Source organism: Dipodomys spectabilis, unplaced genomic scaffold (genome assembly GCF_019054845.1).
Source record: "Dipodomys spectabilis isolate Male_0828 unplaced genomic scaffold, ASM1905484v1 ptg000001l, whole genome shotgun sequence".
In the NCBI taxonomy this organism is placed as follows: Eukaryota; Metazoa; Chordata; class Mammalia; order Rodentia; family Heteromyidae; genus Dipodomys; species Dipodomys spectabilis.
This window is the reverse complement of record NW_024870678.1, coordinates 28,198,202-28,218,539: the sequence shown is the minus strand read 5'-3', so window position 1 is coordinate 28,218,539 and position 20,338 is coordinate 28,198,202. Positions and strand designations below refer to the sequence as shown.

Here is a 20,338-nt window from a genome sequence, read left to right as displayed (position 1 = left end):
ACCTTGATCCTCCTATCTCCGCCTCCTGAGCAGCGAGGATTGACAGGCCTGAGCCACCAGCGCCCCCACGCCCACCCCCCAGGCTGGGTTGCCCGGGTTCTATAAAGAGGTCCCGCTGCGTGGTGATGGGGGTGGGGAGGTGGGGACGGTGGTGGCAGCGGCTAGTGGAGGCAGGGGCAGCAGAAGCAGCAGATGGCCCGGCAGGGGTTCTTCTTCCGGTACTGCACGGCCTTGCCCACCTGCACCTTGGCCTCGCCGGTGTAGTCGACGGTCTTCTGCACGTTGAGCTCGATGACGTCCAGCGTGTCGGCCTGCTTCTCCACCAGCACGGCCATCTGCAGGAAGAGCTCGTGCACGTCGCGGATGCGGCTCTCCAGGCGCAGCAGCTCGCGGTGGCGGGTCTCGATCTCGTTGAGCGCGGCGCGGGCGCCCTTCACGTCGGCCAGCAGGTTCTCGGAGAACACGTCCCACTTGCCCTGCTCGCACATGGCCTCGATCTGCTCGCCCGACACGTCCTTGCCCATGATCTCCAGCTGCCGCTGGATGCGGAGCTTGCAGTTGTCGCGCTGCTTCATCTCGGCCTGGTTGTACTCGTGCATGGCGCGCTGGAAGGTGCGCGAGAGCGCGCCGTGCTGCGCGCGCCAGATGCGCGCCAGCGTCGAGTGCGCGCCGTGCCGGGCCTCGGCCTCCTGGGCGCGCTCGTGCATGGCGCGCAGCCGGCGGTGGATGCCCTCGCCCCGCGCCTTGATGGCCTTGGCGATGGAGTTGGTGTCGCGCTTGATGCTGCTCAGGCGCCGCATGGACGTGAGGAAGCGCGCGTTCTGCTTCCCCAGGCGCTTCACGTCGGCCACCAGCAGTTGGTTTTCCACCTGGATGTCCCGGATGTCGCGGTACAAGGACTCCAGGAGGTGGTCTGTCTCGAACATGAGGTGCTCGCCCGGCGGGTCCCGGTCATCGTCCCCATCTGCGAGCTGTTGATCGTAGTTTTGGGACAACTCCACCAGTTCTGCCAGCCGGTCCTTCATGGCGCCTGCAAACAGAGACAGAGGTTGACGTTCCTCCACCGCGTGAGCCGCGCTTAAGGAGATGCCCGGGCCCTGCTGCAGTACCCGGGCGCAATGCCTGTAATCCTAGCTACTCGGGAGGCTGAGACCCGAGGATCACGGTTTGAGGCCAGCCTGGGCAGGAAAGCCCGTGAGATTCTTATCTCCATCCAATGAACCACCAAAAAAGCTGGACATGGAGCTGTGGCTCAAGTGGTAGAGCGCTCGCCTTGAGTGAAGAAGCTAAGTTAGAGTGTGAGGGTCTGAGTTCAAGCCCCAGTAACTGCATGAAATATCGAGGCAGAGTCAGAGAGAGGGGATAGACGTGCTCACAAGTCAACCAGAGACTGAAGGCCTGAACGCGTCTGGGTTTCATAACCGACACGCGTGTGCAGTTCACTGTCAAAAGTGCCCACAATTCAATCAGAGATTCACATTTTCAGGTTGCTTTGGGAAACCGGTCTTTTCTTCTTCTTCTTCTTGTTTTATGTTTTTGATTCATCACATCAAACAGACACAGGGGAAAAAAGAAGAAAGAAGAAGAAAAGGCTTGCAAACATCAGGATTTTGGAATAAGGACAACTTATAAGACTTTAGGAGGAACACCGCGTGTCTTTGTGTCATGGCTTTTGAGCACTGCTGAGCTTTCCCTTCTGTGCATAGGATGGAGTATGGAAGCTGTGGAAACAGTTGCTCTATAAATCGAGGCTGATTTCTTTTCTCTTGAAAATGTGCGGTGGAGCGAGTATCAGCAGGAGGTGGAAGGGTGAACCAGTTAATGGTGAGTGAGGATGAATAAGGCCTAAGTCGTTTATTTGCCTTATGTGAACAGAACCGTGGGACCAGGGGAAGCTGTTTTAGGAGGGGGAGGGGGAGGGGGAGGGGGAGGGAGGGTGAAGGAAGGGGTGAGTTTGATCTAGGTATTGTAGGTATGCAGGGAAAGATCACAATGAAACTCCTTCCTTGAACAAATAAATAGCTTTTTGAAACAAGTTAACGACTCAATCAGAATTTCCATTTTTATAAGGGTGGGGATCCGACCATTTACACCCTGAGCCAGGCAAAGTAATGTTCTCTATGCATACTTTCCCAGTGAAATGAAAAACTTTACTTAGAAGCACGTATGCATGCCAACATTGGGACTATCTGGCTGCTGTACCTGAGCCTCCTTGGCTAGGAAGACTGCCTGCTGATTTGCGGGGGGGGGGGGGGGGGGGGGGGGGGGGGGGGGGGGGGGGGGGGGGGGGGGGGGGGAGCACACTCTACCAGGGATCTTAATCTTCAATTAAAAGCTACTTTTAAGTTGATGTCATTAATTTTACAGGGCACTGCAAATGGAATGCTGACAAGCCGGATTGGGTGATGAATGGGAGACTGAAATACTTCCCATGGCCTCTCCTCTCCCACAGTCATTATTTACACCAACTCGGCAGACATTTTATTCTGTGACCAGGATTTTTAATATAACAAGTTGTCCTGCTTAAAATGCCGTTTCTGCTAGCTGCTGACTAAAATCAATACAGACGTTCTCAGGGCTGGAAAAGGTGACTGAGAAGCACCACGGGAAGAACAAGGACCCAGCAGGGCCTGACTAAGCCATGCTCTCCTCGGGCTAAACGTCTTCACATTCAAATATCTTCTTGGAACAAATTAAAGAGAAGTGGTTCTGGGGTTCAAATGCTAGAGTGTCAGTCTTGAGTGAAAAGCTAAAGTGCCCAGGCCCTGAGTTCAAGCCCCAATACCACACACAAACACACACACACACACACACACACACACACACACACACACACATCTATTCATTCAAAAACTTAAAGGGAAATTTGAGGGGAGATGGTAGACAATTAAGATATGTATAGTTTTAATAATTATTTAATTTGAAGATGGTAAGTAGCTATTTTGATGGGTGTGGCTGTTCTACACATTTATATACTACTCCACCCAGAAAAAAGCTGTATAATAAAAAAATGTATTCTCACTGGGTGCTGGTGGCTCACGCCTGTAATTCTAGCTACTCAGAAGGCTGAGATCTGAGGATCTGGGTGCAAAGCCAGCCAGGGTAGGAAAGTCCCATGAGACTCATCTCCAATTAACCACTAGAAAACCAGAAGTGTTGCTGTGGCTCAAGTGATAAGAATGCTAGCCTTGACCGAAGAGCTGAGGGACAGCACCCAGGCCCAGAGTTCAAACCCCATGACTGACAAAAACAAACAAACAAGTGTTCTGTATTCTGAGTAAAATGGCAATCAATTTCATTTCAAATTCACCCTCTCTGACCATTAGCATGCCCACCCCTCACTCCCTCCACAAAGGAACTTTTTACAAAGCACAAGCCAAGCAGATGTAAGAAATTTTTAGCTGCAGGTGCAGCATAATAGTGCAGCACCTACCACTAAGACACTACCACAAATAGGGAAGTGGCCTACAAAGTGCAGAGTTCAAATCCCAGTACTGCCAAAAGAAAAATATGGAAGAACAGTGGAAAAGAATAAGAAACAATCTAAATTATATCATAAGCTAACTATTCCAAAGATCAGGAATGTGAATGAGGACTGAGCTCCTAGATGAAAGGCGTTTAGGTAGAGAAAGAACAAACTGGTTTGATTAGAAGGTTTTGAGGTTTTTTTGTTTGTTTTGGTGCCAATCCTGGGGCTTGAACTCAGGGCCTGAGTACTATTGCTGAGCTTTTGTGCTCAAGGCTAGCGTTCTACCACTTAATTCACAGCTCCACTTCTGGCTTTTTGGAGGATAACTGGAGTTAAGAGTCTCACAGACTTTCCTGCCTCGGTTGGCTCTGAACAGTGATGCTCAGATTTCAGCCTCCTGACTAGCTAGGATAGCAGGTGTGAGCCACCAGCGCCACGCTGGTTTAGAAACTTTTGTAGGAAGGGTGACTGTGCTCTCTCCCCATCCTGTATGGGAAGGAAACTGTACTGGGAAGAGCCAAAGAGAATACAGGGCAGATGAGTGCTATTAAGAGGAGGCGGGCTAGGTGAATGTTTTTACATGGAATATTACAATAACAAGTTTTCTTCTTTCACCTACTTTCCAACACACTGACCTATATTCCAAAGGCAGTAGAATGGAAAATCCTTCTAGAAAGCAGAAGGAATGCAAGTGAGAGATTTTTTTTTTAAGCAGAGTAAAAGAATTTAGGTGTCTAGTTCTTTATTGTCTGAATTTTGAATAACAGGAATTCCAGGGAAAGAATATTATGTAAGGTTACAGAGAGGGAGAAATAAGGACATGATTTCAGATCAACCATGGTTATAGATCAATCAATTATCTATCAATAGATAGATAATAGAGTAGATAGATGATTGATAATAGCTTTTTATAAATGACAGATGGTAAGTCAATGATGGATACATATGTCACAGATGAATAAATGACAGATGATGGTAGACAAATTGATAGCTGCAGCTATGTAGACAGATGGTAGATAATGATAAAGGACAGATAGGTAGATGTATAATAGATACATGATAAGTGACAGATGATGATAGGTAGGTAGATGACAGACACATGTAGATACATACATAGATACATAATGACAGGTAGGTAACAAGTATATAGATACATAAATGAAAGACAGATGAGAGGGAAAAAGAGGGCAAGATCAATTACAAACAGAATATTAGTATATGAGCAAGTAGCCATCAAAAATTAATATAGTAACCAGGTGTCTGTGCTTCATGTGTGTAATCCTAGCTGCTTGGGAGGCTGACAGGGCAAGGATCGCAGTTAGAGGCCAGCGAGGCAAACGTTCATAACGAAGGTGGGAGGAGAAGCAGATGGTCCTTGTAATCACCACAGCTCCACTCCCTTCAAGCCTGATTTACATGTCCACATGCACTTGGTGTTTGCCAACTCAGGCTGGAATTCAGGGCCTCGTGGACATCATTTAGCTTTTTCTCTCACGTCTGATACTCTACCACCTGAACCATGCCTCCAGTTCTGGTGTTATGCTGGCTCATTGAAGAGTCTCGTAGGCTTTCCTGCCCAGACTGGCTTTGAACCACAACTCTCAGATCTCAACCTCCTGAGTAGCTGAGAATTATAGGTATGAACCTATAACTCTATAGCTCCCAGCTGCACGGCAGCTTTTCATTCCATTTTTTGGTATTCATGTGATTAGGATGGTGGGTGGTGAACGTACATTCAAGCTGACTTAAATGGGACATAGTAGAGAATTCTACACCTTCACCCACATCTGCTTTAAGAGCTGCTGCCTGGCAGCTTGATCTTCCTTCCACTGCAGTCAGCCAACTGGGTGGCATTCTTCATAATTAAGGGAGACATTCAGAGGCTAACTATGCACATGATAGCACTGGTATGTTTGCTTTGTGATGTCACATCAAACAAGTAAGATTTTTACTGGAGAAACAATCTGGTTACCTTAAAAAAGGCAAAATCCACAGGGCACTGGCAGCTCAGGAGGCTGACATCTGAGGATCACAGTTGGAATGAAAGTCCATAAAACTCTTACCTCCAATGAATCACACACACACAAGAAGCTGCAGGTGGAGCTCTGGCTCAAATGGTGGAGGCTAGCCTTGAGGAAAAGAAGCTCAAAGAAAGCAGCCAGGCCCTTTGTGAAATTCCCATGACCAGCACAAAATAAAGGGGGGTCGGGGTGGGGTGGGAGGGACTTATGTTACTGGGGACAAGATGGATGACACAAGGCAAATCTAGGGTGTCACTCATTTGGGGAATTTGGTTGAGCCGAGCTCATGGAAGTAGAGGATAGAACAATGTCTACTGAGGGCTGGTGGGGGAGGGCATAGGAGCTGTCCATCAAAGTGCACAACATTTCCCATAGAAGGACTGGGGTTTCAGATCCAGCAGTAAGCAGGGGACTATAACCATCAACATATTCTAAAGTAAGGGAAAACTTCAAATGTCTAGCCATAAAAAAACAACCGGCAAGGGGCTGGGAAGGTGGCTCAGTGGTAGAGCGCTTGCCTTGCATGCCTTATGCCCTGGGTTCGATTCCTCAGCACCACATACGCAAAAAGAAAAAAGCCGGAAGTGGCGCTGTGGCTCAAGTGGTACAGCCCTAGCCTTGAGCTGAAGAGCTGAGGGACAGCGCCCAGGCCCAGAGTTCAGGCCCCACGACCGGACCCCCCCAAAAAAAACAAAAAAACCGACAGGCAAATCAAGTGACAGATATGCTCATTTTGTTTGATTTAATTATGTCACACTGTATGTATGAATTAAAACATCACTTTCTACTTTACAAACACACAGCCAAAAATAATATTAATTATAAGTTAGTTAAAAAGTTAAATCCCAAAGTTTAAAAAATATCAGAAGTCACCATTCCTGCCCCCAGTTAAGCTGACAATTTACGGAGAGAAATAAGCCAGAAGAATAATGCCGCAGAGCAAGAACGGGAAGAAAGCAGCCGAGCTGGGCAGAAGCCATAACTACCACCCCCATTTTGCTCTTTCTCGTGCACATGTGCGGTGTTGGAGAAGTCGGTGGACACAGAGTTCTGGGCGCATGTGCAAAGGCTTATCTGGCCAGCACTCTCTTGAAGCTAAGATCATCTGATTCTTTAACTTAGCTTTGTCAAATGTATGCTCAAAGTTGAGGATTTTCTGAGCATTATTTTCTACATATTAAAATGTTACAAACTAGCTTCCAGCAAAAGCTCATTGAGCGAGACACACGACTTCCTTCTCTCTTTGTTGTTTTACTCACGAAACGAAGGAGTTACTTTCTTGTTCTCTCTTTGTCAAAATGCATGCTTACATACTAGCGAACACACACACACACACACACACACACACACACACACACAAGAAGCTCTGGCAAATTTTAAATTTGATAGACCAGTTTTTTTGTTTGTTTGTTTACAAAGAGAAAGCCAGCATTCTAACTGTGATCCTGGTGTCACTTCTATTTGATGAGACAGGGCTGGGTCTCCAGACACTGGGGGAACTTCCTCTTTCCCAGGGCTGACCACTGTGTAACACAGTCTCCTGTCCAGTGTTTCTGCTAGGCTTGCCCATCACTGCATGGAATCTAGGACAACTCCTATGCTGCCATGGATTCTCTGCAGAGTGCTCAGCATCTGGGAAATCCTCAGTACGTATTTGTTGACTGAATAGACCCGACAGAAGCATGATTTGCAGTTGCTTTATAGGAGGTGTCCTGCACACAGAGAGGAACAGGACAGGCTGGCAGGGAGCACAGAAGTAATACATCCATAGAGGTGCGAGCACTTCTAGACCTTCTGGATGTGGAACTCAGTCCGGGCGAGGGACTGAAACCTTTCTAGAGAAGCTGGGGTCTAAGGAGAGAGCCAGAAGGGAAAAGGGGAAGTGAAGCCAGGCCGAGACCACCAGAGCACTGACGAGAAGCATGGGGAGCATAGAAATGATGGTAACTTAGCATTTCAGGAGCAAATAAAAGGCATGCAAGGGCCCCAGCCATTTACTAGATTAGTCTTCAAGTGTGTAGTATTTCCTGCAATGATCTGACTCAAAAATCAATAAAACTTAAAAAATCAATACACTTAAAAGTGCTTCCCCTTTGAAGAAAAATTATTGCCCATTTCAGTGAACTGGACACTCTATTTTCCCGCATTGGTGCGTGTTTAACCTTCCATCTCAAGTTCTCTCTCTCAGTCTGTTAGATAGTAATTGAAGTTTGAAGACAGCACCTCAAAGCTTCATCTGGCATGAGATTTCCTGGAACCTTCTTTGCCTCCCAGAAAGCCTACTGATTCCTATAAGCTCATCCATTCTCTTCCTTTAAGACATTTGACATTTCTCACCCAGCTCTCTAAGATGGAAAAAGGCCAGGGGCCTCCCTCCTATCTGTCTGTCTGTCTGTCTATCCATCTGTCTGTCTGTCTATCCATCTGTCTGTCTGTCTATCCATCTGTCTGTCTGTCTATCTGGGTTGCAATCTGGGTTAGGGCCAAGCAAGGAGCCACCTGGGCCCTCCATTGGGGACATCAGAAATTAAATGAGGAGCTGGGCTGACTCATTGCCAAGCTTGCTGGTGCTGAGGCTCAGCTCCCTGGGATGTTATACCACAGAATCCAGGGCTTCTAGATCATAAGAAAAATCCCCACATTGGCCAGCATGGAGACCATTAGGACTAGGGCGTAATGGTTTAGACAGCAGTTCTCTAAAGTAGCATCTGGGGAAAAATGTGTCAAAAATGTTGCTTTATGGGTCACAATCCTAAATTCTCTTCCAGTGGCTCTAGAAGGTGACTCATGGTTTTTCTTTTTTGTTCTTTTCTTTTTGGGTGGGTGGGTGGGGGCTCTGAAATACCCTAGGTAATTCTTCTGCTTTATAACCTGCAGATTACACACTAGGGTTCAATGGACTGATCTGGAGCCTCTCAAGAGTTTAGCAAAGAAGGTGGTAAGAGAGGGAAAGAGAGAGAAGAGGAGGAGGAGGAAAAAGAAAAGGAAGAGGAGGAGGAGGAGGAGGAAAGGAGGAATTGGAATATTATAAAATCATGCACCATATAACATTTGGTTAACAACATGCAGTAGATATGAGGGTGGTCCTGTGAGACTATGATATAGATGAAAATTCCTATTGCCTAGTGAACACAGCATTGAAGAATGGTCAGGAGGAATTTCCCCAAATGTTCACCAAGCTTTATCTTTAGCAGTAATATTTTCAGACTTCAAAAAGCTCCTTAAAAAGTGGATGTGGTAGCACGTCTATAATCTCAGCTACTTGAGAGGCAGAGATCAGGAGATCACTGCCCAAGGCCAGCCGAGCCAAAAACACAAGGCAAAAAAAAGAAAAACTACCAAGCAGAAAGACTAGTGGTATGATAGAGTGCTTGCTCGATAAGCACAAGGCCCTGAGTTGAATCCTCAGAATTGCAAAAAGAAGTCTGAAAACATAGACACCTCCCTCACCCTTGTTGGTTCCACAAGAATCTAACAAAAGGAAAGTTCATGGGGCATTATCTGCCTACAAGCAACTCTGCCATGAAAGAAGAAGGAAAAAAGGAAAATAAAAGAGAAAGAAACCAAGAAAATTACTGTGGACAGATTTCTAAAAAGAACAACAAAATCTCAAGAAGCACCTCAGGAGTTAGGTGTGTTGGTTCATGCCGATAATCAGTTGAGAAGATCAAGAGGATCATGATTTGAGACCAGTCTGGGCAAAAAGTTAGCAAGACCCTATCCCAACAAACAAACAAAGCATGGTAGCATACCTCTCTCACCCCAACTCCTGGGAACTGTAAGTAGGAGGTTCGAAGTCTGAGGCAGGTCTTATAATAATAAAGCAATACTCTGAGGTTGGAGGTATGGCTCAGCTGGTAGTGTGCCATTGAGTGAAAGTGTCAGGTACCTAGGAGGAGCAAGAGGAGGGGGAAGAAGGAGGAGGAGGAGGAAGAGGAGGAAGAAGTAGAGGAGGAAGCAGAAGAAGGAGGAGGAGGAAGAGGAAGCAGCAGCAGCAGCAACTGGGTGCCTGTGGCTCACGCCTGTCATCTTAGCTACTCAGGAGGCTAAGATCTGAGGATTGCAGTTCAAAGCCAGTCTGGGCAAGAAAGGCTGTGAGACTCTTATCTCCAACGAACTACTCAGAAAAAGCTGGAAGTGAGCTTGTGGCTCAAGTGGTAGAGCAGTAGCCTTGAGGAAAAGAAACTCAGGTGCAGCGCACATGTCCTGAGTTCAAGCCCAGCACTGCGGGGGGGGGGGGGGAGCGGGGGGCGGGGGGGGGGGGGGGAGAGGTTGAGGAGAAGAAAAGAAAAAAAAAAGAAGAAACACTCTACCCGAAAATCTAAAGACTGGAGGCATGGCTCTGGGAACAGAGTGCTTGCTTACCAAACTCATGGTCTTGGGTTCAATCCCCAGTACCAAAATGATGATGATAATGATGTCGGTGATAACAACAACAACAACAATAATAATAACTCTAGCATAACCTGTATGTTGTGTCTGTAAAGTCTACAGTAGGAAGAGAACCAGGCTACTCTTTGACTCACTCCAAGCAGCTTCCAGTCCTGAAAGCTCCACTCACAATGAGTGTTTCCATGGAAGTGCCATCAGGGCCACCCTGTGTGGGTTCCTGGCCTCAGAGTTACAGACTGTTGCCTAGAGCCTGGCTTGGTGCTCGGCTAGATCCTCTGAGTGTGGGCAAGTTCTCTATATTCTCACCAACAACAAGATTGCCCAACAACACACTTCTCAGAAGTCATGCCGTCCATCCGTCTGTTAAGCAACACACGACTGTCACAAAGCCATTTCCCTTTCGGCACCGTGCAGCCTGCAGAGGCTAAGCCACGAGGCGCCTCCGTTGCGCACGGTGTGGCTCAGGGGCAGCCCTGGCAGCAGAGTTGGGCTGGCATTACTATCCAACACTCCTCCCCTCCCCAGCTGTGCCGCACTCCTTACCATGGAGTTTGCCTTTTCTTCTTGCTGTCAGTTCAGCAACTGAAAATCCTTAAGCACAATGAGCAAAGTGACAGCTTTCGGGGCTCTAGGATACAGGGCAAGGGCCTGGACCAGGCAGACACAAGCAAGGCCAGTGCAGGGGTGAATGGTCCATATTTAGTGAATGATGCGCTGCCCACATCCTCTACTTGGCCCTGGTTGCTCCCAAGGTTGGCTTTCCAAGGTTTCCACTTCCGTGAATTGCCCTGGACTTGAAGGGAGCTGCCTTAATCCCTCCAAAACAGTGCGCGCTGCAGAGTGCAGCCCACAGCTACTGACTGGTGGAGGCTGGGGCCACAAAGGTCCAGCACCCTCTGCCTCAGGGTGGCAGAACAATTCTGAGGACTCAAACCAACTTCAAAGCTCCCCACACGTGAGGCTGCTGTTATGTGGTGCTCAAGTTCAATTTTCCCCCCTCTGAGCAATCCTGCACAGCCCAATCAAACCTCCACCATGTACCTCACAGGGTCTGGGTGTCTAACTCCTGGAAACTTGACCTAAGACATTGAACGTGACCTTTCAGTCACATTCTGCCAACATCTTGGGTCATCTTGTATGCTCACTGAATCTTTCTGTTTCCTTCCTCATCGACAAAATGCCAGTGTGACAACAATAAGTAATAATCTGAGTTATTATTTTATCTCCTCAGGCTGTTACAGGCATTAAAAGACAAACTATAGAAGAGATACTTTGTTATTTATAACAAAGTATCATGTGATAGTGTCATCTGGACATCATTTTGGGTTGGCTTACCGTGCAAGAATCAGGTGGGAAATGCAATTTTTGACTTTAGAGAAGCAATGTGTCCTACATGGTCCAAAATCAGCTGCTCTGTGTCACTAGTCAACACAAGGAGGCCCATAGCAGAAGAGCAGGAATAAAAGCAGAAGAGACGGGCATGGCTGCAATTCTGAAACTGAAAGCACAAGGAGAAGGCCCTGTTTTCTGCATTTTCCACTTGGAGTGATTTCTGCTACACTGAAAGGCTGAACTTCACAGGGTTACCCAATCAGTTTGCACAAAGAAAGCTGCTCTACATCTGTGAACAGGAAACAAGAATAACCGTTGGGTTTATAGACTGGAAGGGCTTTTCTAGAAGTTGTGGTATCTGCATTATCTTAGGATCGACGGAGAGACAGAAAAAAAAATCCCCTACAACTTCAGTTAACACCCAAAGTTTCCAAATTGTGAAGCCTTATAAAGAATTTGAATTTGATACACAGATACACATCTAGGCTCAGCAATAGTGGTCCACAAATGCTTGGTTGCATGATCAATAAGAGAACAGTTAAAACTAGGAGAAACCTGATTGGGGTGAGGGGAGGGCTTAACATAACCGAGTTTTCAGAGCTGGTGGTTCCCAATTCCTGGGAAATCCAGCAAAACTGAGGAAGCAGAACAAAGCCAAAGCCATGTTATACAGAATCATAAAGCCTTCCCTTTCTTGTTATCTGACCACTGGTACAAAGGACTTAAAATAAAAGGAAAAGCACCCCAGATGGCTTTATGTGGCTCTCCAACAATGGAGGACTATCTTGATTTCCTGGTAAAAGTGAAAAAAATGTTGAAACTAAAATTTAGTTTCTATGTAGAAAAGATATTGCACTTATTTATCCATTCTCGCACCCTCAGTCCTTTTTTATTTAGTTGATTTTCAGATAGGGTCTCAGTTTTGCCCTGGGCTAGTTTTGAGTCACAATCTTCCTATCTATACCTCCTACATAGCTGGGAAAACAGTTATGTGCCGACATGCTTGTTTTAAAAAAAAATTACCTTTAAGTAGCTGTACAAAAGGGTTTCAACATGTCAGTTTATAAATACAATGCAACCTTATTAATGTTACCCTTTCTGCTGTTCTCCTCAGTCTTGCCCAATCCCACCCCTGCCCTCCGTGGTTCCATTTTCACTTTTGTACATCGAGAATTATGTCTGTATGCATCTACCATTCCTGTCTCCATTCTTCTGCCCTCCCTCCCCCCTGCCTTCCCCCTTCCTGACAATACATATTTCAGCTTCCTTTTCATTTTGTTAAACTGTGAGTTAGCTTTCAAAGGAGTTACACCATTCCCATCCTCTCCTGCGTAGACTCTACTTTAGTCAATGTTTATGTATAATGCACACGGCCCTGAATATGTGCCCATCTGTGTTTATAACTTGGACCTAAAATGTCAAGTTTCAGATACCTGAACATTTTAGAGTTTCAAATTTGAAGCAGAGTTGCGGCTTCAGTTTGGACTCGGTCTTTATATAAAATAAGTCTCTGGGGAACAAAGACCTCAGACCTGCTTGCTGAACAAAGATCAGGGTATTAAACCAATTTGGTGTAGGTTGAGTCATCAAATAATAAAAGGAGTGTACAAAAGGACCAGATTGGACAGATTACCTGTGTCTGGACTACAGAAATCTACCTAGATCCCTACCCTATCCCCCTCCAAAAGTAGGATCTGAACAAAAGAGAGGGGGCCAGGATACAGCACTGTCGGGTCCTCCTCAAATTATAAAATTCTGGAAATCAGAAGCAGATGTGCAAATAAGGCACTGCTTCAGAGACTCAGCAGACAGAGCACAAGCCCAGGCTGTAAAATATGGAGTTTTTGTGTACCCGGCTGCCTTTGTGAGTGACTTTCCACCTTTTGATCCCAATCTGTAGATAAATGCGGAACCCCTTCTGCCTAGGTTTCCTGAATCCTCCTGGGAGATTGTAGTGATGAAATACACCAGGAGAACATGGAGCGCGGACATTCAGTACAGCTAAAGGCAGGCAGGTCTGCAGACATAGTGGGGCAAGCTCTGGGAGTCTTCGGAGAGTGAATCTGCCTAACTGTGTTTAAATTCCCGGGAGAAACTTCTAGCTGAATGTCAGCGGCTCAAGTCTGTAATTCTGGTTACTTGAGAGGCTGAGATTAGGAGGGTCCTGATTTGAGGTCAGTCTGGCCAGAAAATTTCACAAGATCCTTTCTCAACCCATAGTAGGGTGCAGGGCATACCCGTCACTTTGAAGCAAATTAGAGGATATCATTGGGAAGATGGTGGTTTTAAACCAGTCTGGGCAGAAAAGCCCATGAGCCTCCTCTCCCACAGAGGGCAGGTAGATGAGATGGCATATGCCTATTTCTGCAATGATGAGAACCGTAATGTAGGTGGGCTCAGCTGCATGCCTAGGCTGGAAGTGAGGCCCTATTTAACCCCCCCCCCAAACAAAACAAAACAAAACAAAAACAGTGACACATAGGACTGGAGAGCTGGCTCTGCAAAATCATGCCAGCCTCACAGTGAGAGGCCCCGAATTCAGACTCAGTACCAGTACTATAAGGAGAGAGACAGGGAGAGAGAGAGACAGAGAGAAGAGGGGAGAGAGAGAAGAAAAAGGAAAGAGAGGAAGAAGGAGAGAAAGAAAGAGACAGAGAAAGAGGAAAGAGAGAGGGGGAGGGAGAGATTGCTTTCTAACAATTTCCGGTTTATCTCTGGATCAATCACATATTGGAGGAGAAAGTACAGTAGAGGGTGGTAGGCAGGGAAGGAGGGCTGCAAGGCCCAGATCTTGAATTGAGATTGTTCCTGATTAGGGGAGAATTGTCATGATTAAGAGAATAAAACCAACTATGACGTCCAAAATTTTGTTCATTTCATTCATTCATTCATTCATGTTTTCATTGAAACAGCCTAATTCAGAAGAGTGGTTCGGAATCCAAGTCTGGTGCCAGTACTTGGGATCAATTCCTGGCCCTGTCAATGATTAATATCATACTGCCTTCTGTCAAAGTAGTCGATTAAAGAGTTTATACCACAGAGCTGGGAGTCGGTAGCTCTCAGGAGGCTGAGATCTGAGGATCGAAGTTCAAAGCTAACTTGGCAGAAAAGTCCATGAGACTCTTTTTTTTTTTGGGGGGGAGGGGGGGGTCCAGTCATGGGGCCTGAACTCTGGGCCTGGGCGTTGTCCCTCAGCTCTTTAGCTCAAGGCTAGCTCTCTACCACTTGAGCCACAGCACCACTTCTGGCTTTTTTCTTTTTGCTTATGTAGTGCTGAGGAATCGAACCCAGGGCCTCAGGAATGCAAGGCAAGCGCTCTACCACTGAGCCAATTTCCCAGCCTAGAGACTCTTATCTCCAATAAACCAATAGAAAACCAGAAGTGGTGCTGTGGCTCAAGCAATAGAGCACTTGCCTTGAGCAGAAGAGTGCAGGGACAGTACCCAGGCCCAGAAGTCAAGCCCCATGACCAACAACAACAACAAAAAAAGAATTTATGCCACAGGAGTACAGTGAGGAACTACAGACTTAATCTAATTTAATAGTGTCTGGTACACCATTGGTAACCCATACCTTTTGGTTGATGATGATGATGATTATTATTGCTCAGTCAAAAAAATGTTAATCATGGCCAAGCATGGTGATACACACCTATCATACTTGCACTCAGAAGGTTAAGGCAGGAGCATCATAAGTTCAAGGCTAGCCTAAGCTACATAGTAAAACCATGTCTCAAACAAACAACATATACATCATTGAGTGCTGGTTATATGCCCAGACCTGTGTGACTGCTCAGCATTCTATCTTTCCACTTGGTGGGATACTCCTGTGTCTGTACGCCGCTACAAATGCAGCTTCACTTAACTCCTGCCTCTTCCTCATTGCCTGTTTTCTTCTTCTTATTTTTTTGTCAGTCATGGGGCTTGAACTCTGGGCCTAGGCGCTTCCCTCAGCTCTTCAGCTGAAGGCAAGTGCTCTACCACTTGAGCTACCGCGCCACTTCTGGTTTTCTAGTGGTTTATTGGAGATAGGAGTCTCACGGTCTTTCCTGCCTGGGCTGGCTTTGAACTGCGATCCCCAGATCTCAGCCTCGTGAGTAGCTAGGATTACAGGCGTGAGCCACCGGTGCCTGGCTCATTGCCTGTTTTCTAAATCTACACCTGGGCCCTGTTTTGCCCACCTGTCAATCCCATCTTTTCCTTCCTCCTTGTCACTGATTACAGCATTTTTAGGGGAAGGGGGTGTGATACTAGGGCTTGAAATCAGGGCCTGGGTACAGTCCCTGAGCTTTGTCACTCAAGGCTGGTGTGCTACCACCTGAGCCACAACTGCATTTTGGGTTTTTTGCTAATTAATTGGAGATAAGCGTCTCACAGACTTTCCTGCCTGGGCTGGCTTGGAACTATAGTCCTCAGATCTCAGCCTCCTGAGTAGCTAGGATTGCCAGCGTGAATCGCCAGCATTGGGCTTGATTCCAGCCTTCTTTATTCTGAGTTTTTATAACCATGTATCTGACAATATTCACTTGCTCAGAGGTCTCTCTCTGAAGGAGAAAGTTGTGCTCCCACATGGCCTTTGTGATCAGCCTGCCTTTCTCTCCAGCCTCATCCTCCAGCCCCAACTACCCGTGCCCACACCAACCTGTCTGGGTTTCCTGACTATATGATACTGTTCCTTCTGCTGGCACATCTGCCCCTCCTTTGCCTGACACCTCCTCCTCCTGTGGGGAGGTTCATGGTCTAATCAATATACACATCCCTACTCTTGGCAGGAGTGAGGCCTAGCCTTGGTGTTGTGTTCTCAGGAAACACAATGCTGGATCTTTGCTTTCTCATAGAAAAGGAATTTGGGAGCCAAATGCCAGTGGCTTATGCCTGTAATCCTAGCTATTCAGGAGACTGAGATCTGAGGATCATGATTCAAAGCCAGCCCAGGCAGAAAAGTCTGTGAGACTCCTATCTCCAGTAAGCTACTCAGCAAAAGCCAGAAGTGGTACTGTGGCTCAAGTGCTAGAGCCCTAGCCTTGAGCACAAAGAGGCTCAAGGACAGCACCAGGCCCTGAATTCAAGCTCTAGGACCAGCTTCCCCAAAAAGAAATTTGGAATGAGTCTGTTATAGAGAAATGAATTACAGAAATTAAGGTAAAGTTGTTTTAAGTTTAGTTCTAGCTCCTTAGCTAGCTCGGAGTAGTGCTGGAGTTTAATATTGTCCTCAGGGATCCGTATGGTCCCGTGGATGCCTCAAGCTGGGTAATACCAAAGCTTACTTAGACTTCTATCTCCATCCATATAGAATGAAGGCAAAGTTTTATATATGAATCAGATACACAAAGAGCTTAATAATAACAGCTAATCATAAAATAGAACAGTTATAGGAATGGTGTAGTAAAAGTGATATGAGTGTGGTTTCTCTCTTCAAGTAGCTTATTATTTCTGGATTTCCTGATCTGACGTTTTATACCTCTGTTGGCCTCAGGAGACTAAAGTCATCAAAAACAAACCTATGATAAGGAGGAACTACTCCAATAAATGAGGGAGCAGAACATAGCTTCAACAAGGGTGATAATAGTCTGGGTTTATTTTTACCTGGAGCCTAAATAATACGAAGTAGAGTTAATTCAAGCACTAAAAATGTCATGTCTCACTTACATCATATATTCCATACTATATACATTCTGTAGTATATATTACATATATTATATATGTAAATAAATATTATATATATATAACATTATATACTCCAGTCAGACCTCAAATTCATGATCCTCTTATTTCTTCCTCCTAAAATGCTGAGATTACAGATATGTACCACCATACCTGTCTGCCAATATATTTTAAATCACTTGTTGAATGAAAAACAAATGCACAGTCCTTTGGTCTTTGCCAACAAAGACAAACGATTTAACGAACTCAAGACTTCCCTTGCTCTTGCAGCAATTATCTAATACATTCCAAATCCCAGAGCTTAGAGACATCAGTCAGAAAGGGAAGGAGGGAGTCTCCCTCCACTCTGGGTAGATCTGCCATAGCTGCCCTCTCATTCTGATGGGTTGAAAGAGGTTTACTAACCTTCCCTGGGTCCTGGAGACACTGCTGGGCAAAATCCTCTTGTTTGAGGTCGTATGGACAGAGCTCAGTGCAGAGGCTGGCACAGAGAAAGTGCCTGGCAATTGTCGTGTGGGCTGAACTTGGCTCAGTTCAGCTTGCACACAGACACAGGTCGCTCCTGTCTCTACTGTGTGGTGACAGTGGTGCCAAGTCCCTTTCTAAGAGCCACGCGGGACCTGTCTGCTTAAACCGCATGCACCAAGGCCTCTACCTTCATCGAAAACGATCACATGGTGTCAGCACCATTTAATCAAGAGGACAGACCATCTTAAAAGAAGGACTTACACTTACCACATGAAACGACCTCTTTCTACCACGCAGGAAGATCAAGAGCAAGAATGGTCATCGCATGGTGGATTAACTTGCATGATCTGGGGGATTGTCTCAGATCAGCCTAGTGCCCCAGGCCGGGTCTGCTTTCCATCAGGTTCTCTGGGAAACTTAAGAACTTGAATGGTGACTTCCTACGCCCACCGCCCGCTCGGGTTCCGGGCTTTCCACGGGTATAAAAGTTCATGAAACAAGTCTGGCAACGCAGACTGCAGCCCCGTGACTCATTTTTGGATGCTCGTGGGGGAAATAACAACTCCTCCCTTTGCTGAGAAGCAGCGGGTGGCTGCTGAAGCCAGGACTTGAGAACCACAGGAAGTACTGGGGACTGGGCTCCGTGCGGGCAGGAGCGCAGGCATTCCCTTCCCTGCCCGCCCGGCCGGTGGGCGGTGGTCCCTCCCCTCCCCCCTCCCAGCCACCATTCCTGGCCACTCTGCTAAAGCAGCGACAATGACACCCCAGTCCCAGAGGTGTGTGTGGGGGGGTGTAGGGAGGGGACGGGGACTGTATCAAGGCGGGGTCACTGTCTCCCCATTTCCAGGCCCCTGAGTCACACACTGTCAGGTTCAAGTCCGTTCTCATGGTTCTCATAAAGTGGAATCGGTCGTGAGGAAACAATCAATTCATTAAAAAAATTAAAAAAAAGACACCTACAAAAGCTTGACAACACAAAAGTGGTCTTCAGCAGATACAGTATACAGTTAGTCTGTCATTAAGGATCCCTGGAATGAAACCATCAAGCACTCAACCTTCAACCCCTCCATAATCTCAATTAGTTAAATGAGCCTCTATAATCTCAATTAAATGGAAAGGGCATTCTGCTCTGTGTGTCAGGTGCAGTCAGGACTGGTCCAGTGGCCAAGGTCCCAGAGGCGGCCACCTCCAGGATCGCACCCAACGCGCAGCGACCCCTGCCTGGGGCGCCACCTCCCCCCACGTCCCCCCACCCCCGGCCCGCACCCTCGCTCCCAGAGAGGGACAAAGGGGCAGCAAGACGCACCGGGACCGGCCGCAGGAGCGTGGGGCTTCTCGGCCCCTCTTCGGGTCCTCCGCGGGGGACCCCGATGTGCCCGGAAACCTGGGCGCGCCCGGGGACGGCGGCGCTCCCCGCGCCTCGCGCGCCCGCACCGCCGCAGCCCAACTACCCCACCGCCGGCCCGGGCGAGCGAGCGAACGAGCCAGCGCCCCGCATCTGGGCCCCACCCCGGCCGCGGACCAGGCTCCGCCCGAGGACGGGCCCCGCTGGGGCGTGGCCGAGGGCGCTCAGGATCAGGTTCCCGCCCACACCGGGCTCGCGGCGCCCCCTGACTGCCCGGAACCCCGCGTGATCCAGCCGCCCCACCTCGCTCGGCTCGGGCGCCCCAGGTGCTGCGGGCTGGGGGAAGGGGGCGCCGACCACGGAGTGCTGCTGCCCAGGTACTTCCTCCCCGGCCCCTCGCCGTCCCTCCCAGGGCGTGGGGCGCCGGGTTTCCCCCCCCCCCGGGAAAACCCGCTACCCTGGTGACATTTGTTTTCCCCGCAAGTGACCTGGCCAAGAGGCTGAAAGAGGCTTCGGAGCGTGGGTGTGGCGGCCGGGAGCGACGCCCGCCCGGACCCCGAGGCCAGAGCCTGGCCGTGGGGGGGCGTGGGAGCCTGAGCCTGGCCTTCCCAGAACCCAACCCACCGCCCCATCTCCAGGGCCCTGCCTGTCACCCGTTCCTGGGGACCAGCCTCCTCCCCAGGAGTTCTGAGTAACCTCACTCTCCGGGAGCAGGGGAGGGAGGGTAAGAGGGCTTGGACACAAGAAAAGTGAACCTTAGCTGATGTGATTCAACTTGAAAAACAGGGCTAGGGCTTAAGGGTAAGGGCAAGCCTTTAAAGACAAAAGGAAACGCCAGAAATGATCGTTGCCAGGACAGAAGTCAAGTCGGTGCAGCACAAGGAGTGGTTGAAGAATCCTAAAGGCCAAGCGTAGAACCATCTGAGAAACAACACTCGTATGCTGAACAACAAACACCTTTTGTTTAATCAATTGACAATAAACTGGAAAATATTATTGGATTACAACCCCCAAGCTTAAAAGAAAAACCCCGGAGTCCACATTGAAATGAATAGATGATTGATTGAAGGCATAAGTAAATGGTAGGTGGGAGAGACAAATCTCCCAGACAGAATAATTCCAGATAATTGATGGAGGTATTCCTGGTCAAGGAAGAGTCAGGCGCTGGTGGCTCACACCTGTAATCCTAGCTACTCAGGAGGCTGAGATCTGAGGATCCTAGTTCAAAGCCAGCCCCAAAAGGAAAGTCTGTGAGATTCTTTTTCTTTCTTTTTTTTTTTTTTTGGGGGGGGGGAGTCTGTCTGTCCTGGGGCTTGAATTCTGGGCCTGGGTATTGTACCTGAGCTTCTTTTGCTCAAGCTAGCATACTACTTGAGCCATAGCACCACTTCCAGCTTTTTCTGAGCAGTTTATTGGAGAGAAGAGTCTCATGGACTTTCCTGCCCAGGCTGGCGTTTTGAAGTCTCAGCCTCCTAAGTAGCTAGGATTACAGTCTTGAACCACTGGCACCTGGCCCATCAGACTCTTGTTTCCAATTAATTACCAAAAAGCCTGAAGCAGAGCTATGTCTCAACTGGTAGTTTTGAGTGAAAAAAAAAAAACAAAACAAAACACTAAAGGACAGTGCCCAAGCCTTGAGTTCAAGCCC

General features: G+C 47.7%; 1 protein-coding gene across 2 annotated transcripts; it reads right to left on the bottom strand.

Annotated features, from left to right (window-relative positions):
• On the bottom strand, positions 1–18,777 carry Stx11 (syntaxin 11). 2 transcript variants are annotated; one of them, XM_042690388.1, is made up of 2 exons: positions 18,652–18,777; positions 1–1,030 (listed from the first exon to the last, which is right to left on the bottom strand). In XM_042690388.1, exon 2 carries the CDS (start codon positions 1,023–1,025, stop codon positions 162–164), a length of 864 nt encoding a protein of 287 aa, XP_042546322.1. In that variant the 5' UTR covers positions 1,026–1,030; positions 18,652–18,777; the 3' UTR covers positions 1–161. The 2 variants fall into 2 exon arrangements, with proteins under 2 accessions (XP_042546322.1, XP_042546331.1); XM_042690397.1 differs by lacking the exon at positions 18,652–18,777 and adding an exon at positions 17,613–17,687.
• Between the last annotated feature and the right edge of the window lie 1,561 nt (positions 18,778–20,338).

Coding starts and splice junctions, on each gene's coding strand:
- Stx11 (XM_042690388.1), bottom strand. CDS start 1,025: ATGAAGGACCGGCTGGCAGAACTGGTGGAGTTGTCCCAAAACTACGAT.